Here is a 16967-nt window from a genome sequence, read left to right on the forward strand (position 1 = left end):
CTAAGCCATGCATTATTTTGCAAGCTTCTATTGGATCTCCCCTCAACTTTCTATACTCTAACGAATACAATCCCAGAATCCTCAGCCGTTCATCGTATGTTAGGCCTACCATTCTAGGGATCATCCGTGTGAATCTCCGCTGGACATGCTCCATTGCCATTATGTCCTTCCTGAGGTGTGGGGTCCAGAATTGTTCTAAATGAGGCCTAACGAGAGCTTTATAAAGTCTCTCCAGTTTCAATGACTCAAAGATTAGTCTCTTAGCTGCTTTTCCAAATATTAATTATTACGGTTTAACTGAATTTCCAAAAAAACTCAAAAAAAAGACTCTCATTTAGCTACATGATGATGCAACACATATGGCACATGGACTCAAGTTTAATTAGAGTGGCCAGCTTTTACTTACAAAATTTGCATGGAGAATAACTTGAGGATTGAATACAATCAAGTATTACTATCATACAGGATTTGCTGATAATTATCAAGTGCTGATAAAAGATAATTCAACATTTAAAAATTATTAGATTTCATGACAAATTTCACTTTCAAGATCCAAGAATAGTTTATTACTGTAACAATCCTGGAACATGTGAATGTAAGAACTAGGAGCAGGCTAATCACAATGTGTTCATGCCTGATTTGTCATTCAATACATTTGTGGCCACTCTTGGGTTTCAACAGTACACTGCCATCAGCTTTCAATAAGTTTCAATTCCCTGAGACATCAAAAATGTCAATCCCTGTCTTAAATGTATTCAACTGTGGCACATCCACAATGCTCTGGGGGTAGAATATTCCAAAGATTCCAAACCATTTCATTGAAGAAATTTCTTCTCATCTCAGTCCTAAATGATTAGCCCTTGTCCATAAAACCTAAAATTTATCAATGAGATCATCTCTCAGAATACTGACGTACTGTATTCAAAATCTCATCATTAGACAAACTGCTCATCCCAGAGGGCCGACTGAGTGAGTATTTAAGTATGTCCTTCCTTTCAAGGGAGACAAAATTGCACACAATATTCCAGGTGCGGTCTCACCAAAGCTCTGGAGAAGCGTGACAGACTTCCTTAGGTGTGTACTACAAACCCTTGACAAAACGTCAACATGCCACTAATTTTCCTAATTGCTTGATATATCTGCACACTTACTTGTGCTCCTTATGTATGTATTTTTGGGCATCAATTAATTTCACAACCTTAAAACAAAAACTGTATTATGAAGGCTTCAGATTTCATTTTCTTGAGGGCTTGAATTTTGAAGGATCATTGAAAAATGGATTTATTTCGAGTTCAGTGGAGAAACATATGTTTTTTTTATAAAGGGGATCAATGAAAAGAACACTTCTAGGAAAATATATGACTTAAGCAAATTGGTGAGAGTCACATCTCCAAAAGTACCTGCTGGGGTGTTATGGCTGTCTTGTTTGAAAAGTGTTTTGTTATAAGATTGCTTGTTTTCCAATTGGTGAAAAAAAACATGTTTACAGAAAGGCTCCCTGCTCGTATCACTCCTATTTCTGAAACACCTTTATTGTGAGTCCAATGTGAAACCTTACTTTCTTCTTGAACAGTGGCTGAAAGACCTCCTGAGACGATGTTTCCTTAGCAAACCCCATATGCCAAGACCCCAGAGACAGCTGTGCATGTCCAATGATGTGTCTGTGCTTGTCAGAGCACCACACTGACAGCAATCTGAGTGTTCCGCATCTTGTCCTTATTTTTGAGCATTTGGAAATTAATCATTATTGGTGAAAATTGCTCCCCTACCAAATTAACCTCTGCAGAGAGAAATCCATTTTTCGCCCCTCTCTCCAAGATATGTGCACATGTTGTACATGTGTCTGATGTCTTTTTGGGTGGAGGACAGAAAGGGAAAGTATGTGTATTCCGATTACAAACCATGTGCTGACCAGTTTTAACCCTCATTGAATAGCTTTTCTTTTAAAGTAAATCAGGATGTCTGTATTTATTGAAAAGGTCTGGTTAATGGATCATTTTGCTCTAATATGGAAAGCGCATCCAATAGTCAATGTTAGGAAATAGATAAGACAATTAAATAGATGTTGCATCCCAGACAGTAATTGAACTAAACAGAGAGAGTACACTGTACCATCTTGGTCAGAACATCTCTGCTTGGAGAGTAGCATTTAAAAGAAAATGCAGTTGTTACACAGAGAGCCTGATATGTTAAGTGCATTTCTGATTTTGCAGAACATTATTTATCACATCAGCCATGTGTAAAGCTTGAAAAATATTTACATTTATGTAACTAAAATCTCTGTAATCATTACTTGTTCTGATAGTAAAACATTCTACGTTACAAAATTCAATCTAAATAATGTTATGATTGAAATTTACCTGATTAACGAGGGAGAAACCATTTCTCCGCCACATTCCAGCGTGTACTTGTGCACAGAGCACCATGCAGTGAAGTGGATGTTCTATTAACAATGGTGGGCTCAGTTCACTCTGTGGACAATTGATTTAAAAAGGTCAACTATTGAAGCACAAGTAAGTGGTCAAGAATTAAATGACAACTAAGAATAAGCCTTTACAATTTCTACTGACTCAAGTGAAATAAAACAAATGAGCTACAAAAAGGCATCAATATGGAAAAGAGAATCTAGCTTTGTAGCTTTCTGCCCCTGCAGGAAAATCAGCTTGGATTTTGAACATGTCCTAGGTAGCTGTACCGGACTTAAAAAGCATTACAAAATCTGAACTCTTTGATGTCAAGCCAGTTTGCAATTTTTCATCTCACATCCTGCAATCTGTGACCTGAGCGAACACTTTCAGAGAAAATTGGAACACAAGTACAAATATTTCTAAGAAATTCAAGTAAAAATCTTTTGAGGCTGAGTCATAAAATGAAAAATCCATAATTCTTCATGTGATTTAGGGAAGAGAAATTATCTTTTGGCAAGGGTAGCTCCTCCTAATTGCCACCCAACAATTATGAACATACACACAAGAAGTAAGAGTAGACCACTGAGCTTCTCAAGCCTGCACCTCTATTCAATACCATCATGGATGATCTGATTTCAAACTCAACTTGCATTTCTATATATCCCTGATAATCTTTAACCTCTTTGGTAATTAAGCATCTCGTTACTTCTGCCTTAAAAAGATTTTGCATACAGGGCCTTTAGAAGAAAGCCCTCAGAATAAACAATATTTCTTCATCTTGGTCTTAATGGGCAATCTCTTTTAAACAATGATCCCTCTTTTCAGATTCTCTCACAAGAGAATCTTTTGACATCCACCTGAACACCATTGCCCAGTGATTATCTGAAGCAGCGTTCATCAGAAAAGCATGGACCAAACATGATCAATTCATTTCCAAACACCACCAGCTTCTACAAAATATACTTAAATAACTAACAAATGAAAAGATCCAGTTAAACAGCATAGGTGCTGACGAATTAAAAGCACTAACATACCTTTACAGTCAAAGAATGTGTTAATATTATACGGCTGCTTTAGTTTAACCCAGTGTAAAAACATACAGAGAAGGATCATATTACATGAAGCAATTTATAAAAGGTCAAGTCACAAACGCTGGAAATAGACAGCAGGTCTGAGTATAGAAGGTTCAGAGAGGGATTCAAAAGCAATAAATATAAACAGAGAGAGATTATGAGAAAAGACTGCCACCGAATACACAGATAATCAAAAAGTCTTCTCTACATAAATAAATTAGTGTGAGGCCAATTAGGTACCAAAAAGGGGATGTGCACATGCAGCATGGCTGAAGTGTGAAATAAGCATTTTGCAACTGTCTTCACCATGGAAGAAAAGGTTGCACAAGAAGAAAAAGGAGGTAGTACAGACACTGACAACAAGGAGATACAAGGTAAGCCATCAACATTTAAAAGTTGATATGGTACGTGGACTGGATGAGGTGCATTTAAGAATATTAAGGGGAGTATTTGTGGGCGGCACAGTGGCACAGTGGTTAGCACTGCTGCCTCTCAGCGCCAGAGACCCGGGTTCAATTCCCACCTCAGGCGACTGACTGTGTGGAGTTTGCACGTTCTCCCAGTGTCGGCGTGGGTTTCCTCCAGGTGCTCCGGTTTCCTCCCACAGTCCAAAGATGTGCAGCTCAGGTGAATTGGCCATGCTAAATTGCCCGTAGTGTTAGCTAAGGGGTAAATGTAGGGGTATGGGTGGGTTGCGCTTCGGCGGGTTGGTGTGGACTTGTTGGGCCGAAGGGCCTGTTTCCACATGTAATGTAATCTAATCATGTATGTGAATTACAGAAGCACTGGTCATAATTTTCCAATCTGCCATTGGCCAAGTATGTTTTACACTCTTGTTCAAATAGGGTATAAAGATGAATTCTGTAACTACAGGCCAGTCAGTTTAATCCTGATGCTGAGCAAGGTGTACAAGTGGTAATATCACTAAAGTAATCCAGAGGCTCAAGATGCTGCTGCAGGGAATAAAAACAAAATGCTTGAGAAATTCAGTAGGTTTGGCAACAAACATTCAGAAAGAAACAGTTAACATATCAAGTTCAACATGAGTCACTTCATTCAATGTTCACCATCTGCTACTGTGGAATTCGAACTCATTTCCACACAGCTATCATCTGGGGTTCTAGATGATTAATTCAGTAATATTAGCATCATATCACTGTTTCTTATTATGACAGATCGCCAGGATCCATAGTACCTTGTATCCACTTTAATGGTCTTGGGAGATGAATTTGAATCTCACACAGCAAATGGCAAAATATGACCTCAAATAATAAAAGTGGAATTAAAATTTAGTCTAATACTAACAATGAAACCATTGGCAGGATGTTATAACCCATCTAGATCACTCAAATTTTTTTTTAAATAACATCTGCTGCCTTACTTGGTCCAGTCTGCATGTGACACCTGAGCCAGAGCAACATAAATGACCTTTAAATGTCTTCTGAAGTGGGTTAGCAAGCCACTCAATTATATCAGACTATTATCAAGTTTTAAAAAAGAAATTATACTGGATGATCACCTGTTAATAGTCTAAACAGTGGAATTGGCAATAACAAACACAAGCCTGTCGATCCTGAAAAGTTCTTTGTGCTAACATTTGGAAGTTTGTGTCAAACTTGAATCAACTATCAAGCAACAGCTGACAGGTCATACTCATGAACCTGTAATAAATATCATCATCACCATCCCTGGCTTTGTCTTGCCTTGTCCCACCAACACAATAAACTCAACAGGGGTAATAACACAAGCAGGGAGTTGCCCTCGGTGTCTTCAGCATTGACTCTGGAGCCCATGCAGTCTCATGGCATCAGCTCAAACAAGAAACAGGGAGCCTTGTGCTGATTACCACCGCCAGCCCAAATCACTTCCCAACCTGATGAATCCATACTCTTCCATATTAAACAACAGTTGCAAGAAGTACTGAGGGTGGGAATGGCACTGAATGCACTTTGAGAGGGAGACTTCAATATCCATCACCAAGAGTTGCTTGGTTCCACCATTCCTGACTATGTTGGCCATGTTCAAAAGGAAAAAGTTGTTAAACTGGATTTGTGGCACGTGGCAAGGGAACAACTTAGAGGGAAAAATCTGAGCCAATTTCAGTGATTACCATTTAAGTCCCCGACAGAAAGTACATTTTATTCTCGTCATATACATTGCCCAAATTGTTCAACATGTATGGATTCATCAGCAAGAGATGCAGTAGGTGGTACTCAACAGGTTTCCTCATCCATGTTTGACTTGATGACAAGACTTCATGGGGTCTGGAGCCAATTATTTACTATTAAAATCTTAGGGCAATTACTCACTAACTGTGCATCACCATGTCACCGAATCTGGTGGATCTGTCCTGCCTCTGTAAGGAACGACTGAATGACTCACTATGGCATACGATTCACGATGTTAAGTTGCGGCTTGTTCATTGAACAGTTCTCTCAATTTTGGCAAAAGCCCCAAAACATTGACAAGGACTTTTCAAGGGTGATTGGGCCGGTTATCTATTGATTTGTTTCTGGTGCCTAATTCAAAGCTGGGTGGTCCACTTTCTAACTGTTTGGTAGAACTAAATGACTTGCTTGGCCATTTCAGAGGACACAAAGAAATGTTTTCCCCATAGTGTCACATCTCAGCCAGACCAGGTAAAGAGCACAGATCTCCTTCCCTAAAGGACAAGTGAAAGGTAGATTTTTTGGACCAGTGTAGTGGAGTTCCTGGACAGCTGGTGTAAGGAACACTGCTCTTCTTAATATATATTCATGAACTAGAGATGGCAGTACAAGGCATATTTCACAACTTGCAGACAATACTAAACTTGCAAGTGAGAATGTTAGTGTACAACTCAAAAAGGACAAGTTAATAAAATTAGCAGGGGATTGGAGGATGAAATTTAAATCAGAGAGGTGTTAAATGAATCATTTTGCTCAGAAGAACAGAGACACAATATAAAATAAAGAGTACAACACTGAAAAGAAATACAAGAGCAGAAGTAGCTAAATGCATTTATGTATACATCATTGAGGGAGGCATGGCAAGTTCCAAGAAGGAAATAATAACGGAATTCTGAGCTTTACTGAGAGGGGAACAATTTTAAAAAACAAGGAATTTATATTAAGTCAGCAGAAAATACTGATATGGCCTTAAGTGGAATATTGCATCCAGTTCTGGACACATGTAAGGAAGTGCAGAAAAGATTTGAGAGAATAATTCCAAGGATGAGGAATCTTTGTCACATGGATAAAGTAGAAAACTTGGGACTGTTTTCCTTGGCCAAAAGGTGATTGGTTAAATGTACTCAAAATCACAAGGGGTTTGGACAGAGAAAATAGGGACAACTTCTCCCATTGGTGGAAGGATCAAAAATCAGATGGCAGAGGTTAATGAAGAAGCAATGGCGGAAGCAAGCCAAGTCCTTTTTCACAGTGTAGTTAGGAATCTGGAATGCGCTGCAGACGCTGTGACAAAGACATACTCAGTTATGGCAGTCAAGTGAGTTATCCGAAGAAGAAGAATGCAGAGGAAAACAGGGAAAAGGCAGGAGTGGCACTAGCTGAATTGCTCCTCAGCGAGTGAGTACAGATATGAATGGTCATTTGACCTTCTTCTATGCTGTAAACATTTTATGGTTGAATCACGTTTCAGGTTTAGAATTGGTTTTGATGGGTTTCTATCCCCACCAATTGAAAAACAGTTTGATAATTGGTAAATATCAAATGTGCATTATACTCACAAGGGGCAATAGCTCTGGAAACTTGTAAGCCACTTCAGTTTTGCTTAAAAGCACATGCAGACCTGAGATGAAAAAGTGAAATAATCATATGTTACTCTTCTTCATCCACAGTTATCTTTGAGAGTTTAGCTTTATTTGAAATTAAATGAAGTGATTCATGATTCATCAAGTGTTTTTAAAATATTATTCCAGTTTTGAAATATCGTAACTATTTTGCAATAAATGACACTATCACAAATATCACAGAACCCTTGTTACCCATGTCACAAAAAACATCTACAATTTGCTATGGCAAATTCTTTGCATCAAAATAGAAGAAACCATTTTATTTTGTGCAGATGATGCATTTTGGAAGATCCAATTCGAGAACGAACTATACGTTAAATGGACATGCCCTGGGGAAAATTGATGTACAGAGAGATCGGGGTGTTCAGGTCCATTGTACCCAGATGATGGCAAGCCAGGTCAATAGAGTGGTCAAGGAGGCATATGGCATGCCTTCCTTCAATGGACGGGGAATTGAGTACAAGTGTTGGCAGGTCATGTTCCAGCTTTCTATGATTTTGATTTGGCCACGTTTGGAATAATGCATACAGTTCTGGCTGCCACATTACTAAAAGGATGTGGATGCTTTGGAAGGGTACAGAGGAGGTTCACCAGGATGTTACCTGGTATGCAAGGCATTAGCTATGAAGACAGGTTGACTAAATCAGGTTTATTTTCATTAGAAAGATGGAAGTTGAGGAGGGACCTGATTGCAGGCATACAAATCATGAGACGTATAGACAGGGTGGATACCAAGAAGCCCCCCACCCCCACCCCCACCCCACGGGCTACTCAATAACTCGGGTCACGATTTCAAGGTGAGAGGGGAAAAGTTTAAGGGAAATATATATATAAAAAGTTCTTTATGCAGAGGGTGGTTGATGCCTGGAATGCATTGCCAGCGGTGGTGGCAGAGGCAGACACGGTAGCATCATTTAAGACATTTCTAGACAGATACATGAATGGGCAGGGAGCATAGGGATACAGATCCTTAGCAAGTAGGCGGCAGGTTTAGATACAGGATCTGGATCGGCGCAGGCTTGGAGGGCCGAAGGGCCTGTTCCTGTTCTGTAATTCTTATTTGTTCTAGGATTTGACATATAATCAATTTTCTAAGTGATTAAACCTGCCTATAAAGATTGGCACTGTTAACATCTGATAAACAGAGTTTCACCTTGCAACAGCTTCATGTTAACCCTAAAAACTCCTCCAAACTCTCCCTACGACTGATCATCAAGTCATTACTTCCCAAACTACAACTGATCCTATCAGTCCAAGTCAGGAGATTTTCCCTTATAGTCCCCCAACTCAGCACATCATGCTTCCACCTCTTTGCCAATGTCGACAAGCAGGACTCCATTCATCATGTCCTGCCAATGTGATAAAGACCGATTAACATATATTCTGTTTTGAGCCAGGCAATCAATCTTCCATTCATGTTAGTATGTTACGCCCTACACCATGGGTTTTATTTTCTACAATAGCCTTTCACGTGACGTGACATCTTATCTTTGAAAAGAAAAAGGCGCTGTGCACTACAGAATTAGATTAATTTTCTTTTTTCTAGGAAATATTACTGCAGATGATGGAAACCTGAAGGAAAAAACAGAAAATGCTGTAAATAGTTGGCATATCAGCTAGGATCCATGAAGAGGAAAACAGAGTAAACATTTGAGATCTGTAATCTTGCATCAGAACTCATGAAACACCTCCACAGATGCTGCCTGACCAACTTGATTAGTTCTAGCAATGTTTTGAATTAATACAAATAGTAGACAAAACTGGCAAAAGTGGATTTAATTAAAATGGATATTCACTAGTTTTGTTAATCAAGAGCTCATAAGCAGAATACCAAAATATTCTTGCTCGCATGTACAAAATGATCTAATGTCTGATGAAGAAAAAAAGCACCAATCTTTATGGAAAATAAAGAACATGAAAGCATGGGAATGGTTAAAGCATGAAGGCTACTGGCAATCTGTGGTTTGTGGAAGGCAAGATGGGATAACCGTAGTGGAATGTTCTTACACCAATTAGCAGAGTAAGGTTAAGGCTGAAAGGTTACTATGGTGAGATGAGATAACACAAGTAATAAAGCAAGTTTCTCGGTTAAGTGTTATTATGACAGGATTGGGACCATAAATATTTGGCACATGACATTAAAATATCTAATTAGTAGTTAGTACAGTCATCTTGAGACAGGAGACTATTGTAATAGATGGAATAGCTAAATATCTATCATGACAGGTTCGTCTGGAATGGACGATCACTGTAGCAGAGCTGATAATAAATATCTAATCATGACATTAGGAAAATATTAAGTAGCGTCTGGAATGAAAGACCATCATTGCAAGAGTTAGCACTAAATATCTAACTGTGACATTAGAATAACATTAAGTAGAATGCACAACTAAAGAGATAATGGGAACTAACATCATTGGTTTATTGTGTAGCTGGAGTTAGGTACTTTGACTAATATAGTTGGACATGCTGATAAGCTAACAGAAACATGATAAAAAAAATATTAAAATCCACTGACTCAGAGGTTCGGGGGCATTTGAGAATCTGTTTTCTCAGTGTCACGGTTTTTGTCTGCAAATAAAAGGCCTACTTCTTGAGGAACTCTCTGCGTCTCCTGGTGATTCTCTATATTTTCTCCACAACATCTTCAATTAAAACAAAACATTTTCGAAAAAAAGTCTTTTAAAGAACGACAATACTCATCACAAATCAAGCTACAAGGCCCATAACCAATGTCTGTAAAGCACTGGTGCTGCAACTCAAATCTTGTCAGCTGAAATTAATCAAGTTATCTTTCAGCTTAAAAAACAATTAAATGGACATACACAACACGCATAATTTTAAGTGATGAAAGGAGTAATGAACAATGTCCTTGAAGAACACAACAATAGCAATACGGGTACAGACTGTTGCTCAATTTGAGCTTCACAACAACTAGTCACCTACGTAGCCACAAACATTATAGCTTTGATGCAGATATGGATTCTAAGAACTGTACTGTAGAAAAGAAGCAAGTTTAATAACAGTCCAAGTCAGGAGAAACACCCATTTAGTTCCATTCTTAGCTATTCAGAGGAAGCTAGAGAACCATTTGCAAAGTTTTTATTTCAAATCCATGCACTAAGAGCTCTGCTGATCCCCCAAGAGTCTATTCATGACTGCCTTCATTGTCTTAACTACTCCCCTCAGAAACATAAATTGAAAACATATGAAGTGCCACCAATTCTCTCTCATCACCACCTCTCTGGGCCCTTAAACTGAACTCGGATTTTCATAAAGCTCATCTTATATCTAATACTAGATAAACAGACATGTCCTCTGATTAAAACTCAAGACGACTCCACCCATGATCTTTGGTCCCCATCATTAATTCCAGTCTTGTCCTTTGTGTCCATCATAGCAATCGTTTGAAGCCAAATTAAATTGCTCATACAAAACACAACTGGAAGATTGCAGAGGTGAGTTTCCAACCACATACACCCTCCAGCACTAATACTATCTACATCCAAGTTAATTATATGACCTGACTTCAAACCTGTCAGAGCTCACCAGTTGCTGAAATGCATAGGCTTTGTTTTTGTCTCCAGGTTTAACTATTTCAATACTCTTCTGGCTAGTCACTCATCTTTAACCTTCCATAAATTTGTGGTCATCCAAAATTTGCTGCCCATATTTGAACAAACATAACACGCACACACAAACAAACAAACACGCACACACAAACAAACAAACACGCACACACAAACAAACACACACAAACAAACACACACAAACAAACACACACATAGTCAAGTTCACTCGTTATTCTTGTACTTGCTGTATTACACTGGCTCCCTATCCATCAAAGCCTCAATTTTCATCTTTGTTTTAGAATGCCTATTTGCTTCTGCTTCTCCTCAACATTTCCTGCAGTCTGACGTGCCTTGAAGATCTAAGCACTCTGCTCCTTTTGGCCTTCTGCATATTCCTGATTCTAAACAAGTTTTTCACTGGCATCTGTGCTTTCAGCTGCCTTGGCCCTAAGCTCTTGGTTTCACTCGAAGAACATTTTCAAATTTATACTCTTCCTACTTTTTCAAAGTCCTATTATAAACTTATCCCTTTGACCAAGTTTGGTCCACCTCCTATTGTGATTCAAAGTCAAAATGTTTCACTTGATAATACTCTTGTTAAGTGTTTTCCGGGTGCTGCGCATCACTAAAGGACCTATATAAATAGACCATGCTAATCCTCCAGAGCCACATGCAATTGCACAAGAGCACCTTAAATAATGTGACTCAAAATGAACATTTTCAGCTGCATTATCTAAACCATATGACAGCTAAAGTTGGCAAAATATTAACCTGTGCTATATAATAATTATCTAGGAGAAAATGAGGATTGCAGATGCTGGAGATCGGAGTCAAAAAGTGCAGTGCTGGAAAAGCACTGCCCATTAGGTAGCAGCAGAGGAGCAGGAGAGTCGCGTTGAAGAAGAGTTTATGCTCAAAACGTTGACTCTCCTGCTCCTCGAATGCTGCCTGACTGGCTGTGCTTTTCCAGCGTCACACTTCCTGACTATATAATGATCATCTCAATTAAAGGAATTTTCAGACAGCTGCTCTTAACCTTGAAGGGCATTTGTATTATCAGTCACAACTGATCAAACGTTTAACTAAATCAGTAACACCACACTACATCTCCAACAGCAGGAAGATGATGGGAACAAGATGACAAGTACCTCTCATTTTCTGAGAACTTAAAGCTGAACCAGTCTTAAGACTGTATCAGGGTGATATTTGGAGATAGGGTTCCATTCAGGTCACTGAAACACCACGAAGACGACCTACATCCATGTTAAAACTGATCATCTTTCTATGCCCGGTCATACACACTCTAATCATGGCTTCCTGTCTTGCACTGAAACAAAATACTTTTTGACAGGTGAACTTTGACTTGACTACTTTCTACATGTGGATGGTTTTCTTCACCCAACTGCTTCTGTGCCATTTATCAAATTGATCAAACACCTTGCAACTGGACCACCAGTGGTGAATGAACTAACTCTGCTCAAATGAAAATTGGCAAGCTTCAAGAAAGTTCACTTTCTAACAGGGTAGAGAATTCATATTTGCTGGATCAGTAACTGAGCAATTAAATAAGGTCTCACATAGACTTAGATCTTACAATTATATTCGAAAAATATATACTTTTCACAGAAATATTATCTTGAAAAGTAAACTCTTCACTGTCCACAGATACTGCATGACTACTGAATGCTTCTAGCATGTTTTAAATTTTCAATTTTAAGTTCATTAAAATTATACACATAATTACCTGAAAACAAGCGTGAAACTGGCAAATGGATGCTGACTTGATGCTGGGATACACGGTACTGTACACTTTCCAGTGTATGCCCACACATACTCAAAATGATAGGCTGCTCACCATCACATAGCCCATTATGACACTGTAATAAAACAATCAAACACTTCCTGTAGGCTTCAATTAGAACATTTTCCTAGAATAAAAAGAAAATAAAACAAAATTAGACTTAGTTAAATATTAAACATGGATACATTGATCAAATGAACTGTAAAGTTTTCAATTTTATATAAATAGTATTACAAGCAGAGCCTGTAAGGGGAGTTCAGCAAGAATTAAACACGTTACAAACATTAACTTCAGATGTGAGGAGGAAGAAAAACTTGGAAAATCAGATTTGGCTAGCAGTGAACAGAATTGAAGCTGCAATCAAAATACCGAGAAAATGTCCTTCACATCAGTTTTAGAAAAGCGTGAACAATCTTTTACACATGGCAACTTCTTCAGATATCTTTCGTCCCATATCTTATCATATCAGAATCAAGTTTATTTGCTTATGATAACAATTGCTTCCTTCAATATTTTCCTACGAAATGTACTGACAATTTTTGGAGGATATATTTCAGTGGAAATGTACTATTGGAGTTAGGGAACCAACATTGTGAGGGCTCACATCCATGAAACAATACTAAGTAGTTTCATAAAGGAAGTAATGATTCAGAAGCAAGAGAAGATCTTTTGACACTTTCAAGACTGCTTGTTATTTGAGAAGATCAGGACTGCTCTGATTATAATTTCAACTCTACCTTCTTGTCTACCCTCTGTATTCTTTGACTCTCTTTACTAGCAAAATCTATTTTGCTGAGTCTGGAATAAGTTCAAAGCCATAGCCTCCATTAATCTCTGGGGAAGAAAATTCTACAGATTGACAAATCTCTAAACTGAAAAATCTCTCTTACTTTAGGTTTATTATCCAGGCTCCTCCACAAGAGAAAATATCTTCCCAATATCCACACTAACAAAACCCCTCAGCATCTTAACTTGCAAGATGTTTGATACCATCCATAACTAACAGCTCGTTGATGGGCACTTCATTCACGAGTAGAAAGTGAGGTCTGCAGATGCTGGAGATCAAAGTTGAAACTTTATTGCTGGAACAGCACAGCAGGTCAGGCAGCATCCAGGGAACAGGAGATTCGACGTTTCGGGCACAGGCCCTTCTTCAGGAATTCCTGAAGAAGGGCCTGTGCCCGAAACGTCGAATCTCCTGTTCCCTGGATGCTGCCTGACCTGCTGTGCTGTTCCAGCAATAAAGTTTCAACTTCATTCACGAGTTTCAGGATTCACTTCCCCCCCCAACTCCAGATGCACAATGGCAGCAACACATAACATCAACTACAGTACCTCACTGCTCCTTTAACAACACCTTTCAATCTCATTACAAAAAAACACAGATACAAAGAAGCACCATCAACCACAAGTTCCCCTCCAAGTCACATACTACCTGACTTAGAACCACATTGCTGTGTCTTTTCTATTGTTGGAATGATATCCTGGAATTTCATTCATTTTAAGTGCGAGCAGCAGCGGAGGTAGGATGAACTCGGAAGACTGCAGATAAGGTAAGGCAGGTTTTATTAAAATTACCGGTAGCGGGCAGCTGTGTTTTTTTCTTTCACAGAAGGAGCGGGAGCAGCGGAGGAAATGACGGGGACCAGAGGGGTAGCCAGGAAGGTAAGCAGTGAATATAAATATTCACCCTTCGACGCCAACGGCCATTTTAAGTGCGAGCAGCAGCGGAGAAGGAGCGGAAGCAGTGGAGGAAGTGACGTGGATCGGAGGGGCAGCCGGGAAGGAAAGCAGTGACCATATATATCAGCAAGGCCTTGACCTTGTCCAACAGGTATGAGATTCTTGCTCCCTATATGGATGAGAAAAAGGGCTCTGGACAGGATAAAGCAGCTGATCACAGCACCATGGTGCATAAGGCCATTCAAGAGGGGGGAGCAAAAAGACAAATAGTTGTTATAGGGGATTCTATAATTAGAGGGACAGATAGTATCCTATGCAAGCCGGATCGGGAGTCTCGCATGGTGTGTTGCCTGCCCGGTGCCAGGGTGCGGGACATCTCCGACCAGCTTGAAAGGATATTGGAGCGGGAGGGAGAGGATCCAGTTGTTGTGGACCACGTTGGGACTATCAACATAGGCAAAGCTAGGGTGGAGGACCTGTTTGGGGATTATCAAGCACGAGGAAGGAAATTGAAGTTCAGGACCTCAAGGGTCATAATCTCTGGATTACTGCCCAAGCCACGTGCCAATTGGCATAGGGATAAGAAAATTAGGGAAGTAAACACGTGGCTAAGGGATTGGTGTGGGAAAGAGGGATTCCATTTCATGGGGCATTGGCATCAGTTTTGGAACCGGGGGGATCTGTACCGTTGGGACGGTCTCCACCTGAACTGATCTGGTACCAATGTTCTAGCGAAGAGGATAAATAGGGTGGCCAGTAGGACTTTAAACTTCTGAGTTGGGGGGCGGGGGGGGAGGGAAAGTGAAAGCGACAGTATGGAGTTAAATGGAAAGATAAGCAGGAGGATAGCATGTATGCAGGTGGATTTAACCTTGAGGCAGTTTAGGAATGCAAGAAAAAGGAAGGATAACTTAGGACATCTTATGACTTCCAATATCTCTAATGATAAGAATGTTAGCATTAAGGCACTTTACCCGAATGCTCGTAGCATTCGTAAAAAAGTAGATGAACTAACGGCACAGATCATTGTGAATGATTATGATGTGGTAGGCATCACAGAGACATGGTTGCAGGGGTTCAGTTCAGCATCCAAGGATTTACAACTTATCGAAAAGACAGGGAGGTGGGCAGAGGGGGCGGGGTGGCCTTGTTAGTTAAGAACAAAATTAAAATCTCTGGCACTGAATGACATAGGGTCAGATGATGTGGAGTCTGTGTGGGTGGAATTGAGGAACCACAAAGGCAAAAAAACCATAATGGGAGTTATGTACAGACCTCCTAACAGTGGTCAGGACCAGAGGCGCAACACGTACTGGGAAATAAAAAAGGCATGTCAGAAAGGCAAGGTCACGGTGATCATGGGGGACTTCAATATGCAGGTGGACTGGGTAAATAATGTTGCCAGTGGATCCAAAGAAAGGGAATTCTTGGAATGCTTACAGGATGGCTTTTTGGAACAACTTGTCATGGAGCCCACAAGGGAGCAGGCTATTTTGGACCTAGTGCTATGTAATGAACCAGACTTTATAAAAGATCTTAAAGTAAGGGAACACTTAGGAAGCAGCGATCATAATATGGTAGAGTTCAGTCTGCAGTTTGAAAGAGAGAAGGCAAAATCGGATGTAATGGTGTTACAGTTAAACAAAGGTAATTATGAGGGCATGAGAGAGGAACTGACGAAAATCAACTGGAAGCAGAGCCTAGCAGGGAAGACAGTAGAGCAAAAATGGCAGGGGTTTGTGGGTATAATTGAGGACACAGTACAGAGGTTCATCACCAAGAAAAGATTATCCGGGGAGGGATTAGACAGCCATGGCTGACAAAAAGTCAGGAAATGTATCAAAGAAAAAGAGAGATCCTATAAAGTGGCCAAAAGCACTGGGAAATCAGAACATTGGGAAGGCTACAAAAACAGAGGATAACAAAGAGAGAAATAAGGAAGGAGAGGATCAAATATGAAGGTAGGCTAGCCAGTAATAACAGAAATGATAGTAAAAGTTTCTTTCAATACATAAGAAACAAACGACAGGCAAAAGTAGACATTGGGCCACTTCAAACTGATGCTGGAAGGCTAGTGAGGGGAGATAAGGAAATAGCTGGAGAACTTAAGTACTTTGCATCAGTCTTCACAGTGGAAGACATGAGTAATATCCCAACAATTAAAGGGAATCAGGGGGCTGAGTTCAGTATGGTTGCCATTACAAAAGAGGTAGTGCTAGAAAAGCTAAAAGGTTTTAAAATTGACAAATCTCCTGGCCCCGATGGGCTACATCCTAGAGTTCTGAGGGAGGTGGCTGAGGAAATAGCGGAGGCGTTGGTGGAGATCTTTCAAAAGTCACTGGAGTCAGGGAAAGTCCCGGATGATTGGAAGACTGCTGTTGTAGCCCCCTTGTTCAAGAAAGGATCAAGACAAAAGATGGAAAATTATAGGCCAATTAGCCTAACCTCGGTTGTTGGTAAAATTCTAGAATCCATCATTAAGGATGAGGCTTCTAAATTCTTGGAAGAGCAGGGTTGGATTAGAACAAGTCAACGTTGATTTAGTAAGGGGAGGTTGTGCTTGACAAACCTGTTAGAATTCTTTGAAGAGGTGACAAGTAGGTTAGACCAGGGAAACCCAGTGGATGTGGTCTATCT

General features: G+C 39.8%; 1 protein-coding gene across 3 annotated transcripts in view; it reads right to left on the reverse strand.

Moving 5' to 3' along the window:
- Positions 1–16967, reverse strand: part of ubr2 (ubiquitin protein ligase E3 component n-recognin 2) — a 140641-nt gene that overhangs the window by 63647 nt on the left and 60027 nt on the right. For all 3 annotated transcript variants that reach the window (XM_043695713.2, XM_043695712.2, XM_087991297.1), the window contains 3 exons: positions 12591–12774; positions 7209–7270; positions 2361–2471 (listed from right to left, as the gene is read on the reverse strand). In XM_043695713.2, coding sequence (XP_043551648.2) covers positions 2361–2471; positions 7209–7270; positions 12591–12774 — 357 coding nt within the window. The remainder of the gene's footprint in view (positions 1–2360; positions 2472–7208; positions 7271–12590; positions 12775–16967) is intronic.

This window comes from Chiloscyllium plagiosum, unplaced genomic scaffold (genome assembly GCF_037043375.1).
Source record: "Chiloscyllium plagiosum isolate Xiang-an unplaced genomic scaffold, Cpla_swu_hap1 HiC_scaffold_10, whole genome shotgun sequence".
NCBI lineage: Eukaryota > Metazoa > Chordata > Chondrichthyes > Orectolobiformes > Hemiscylliidae > Chiloscyllium > Chiloscyllium plagiosum.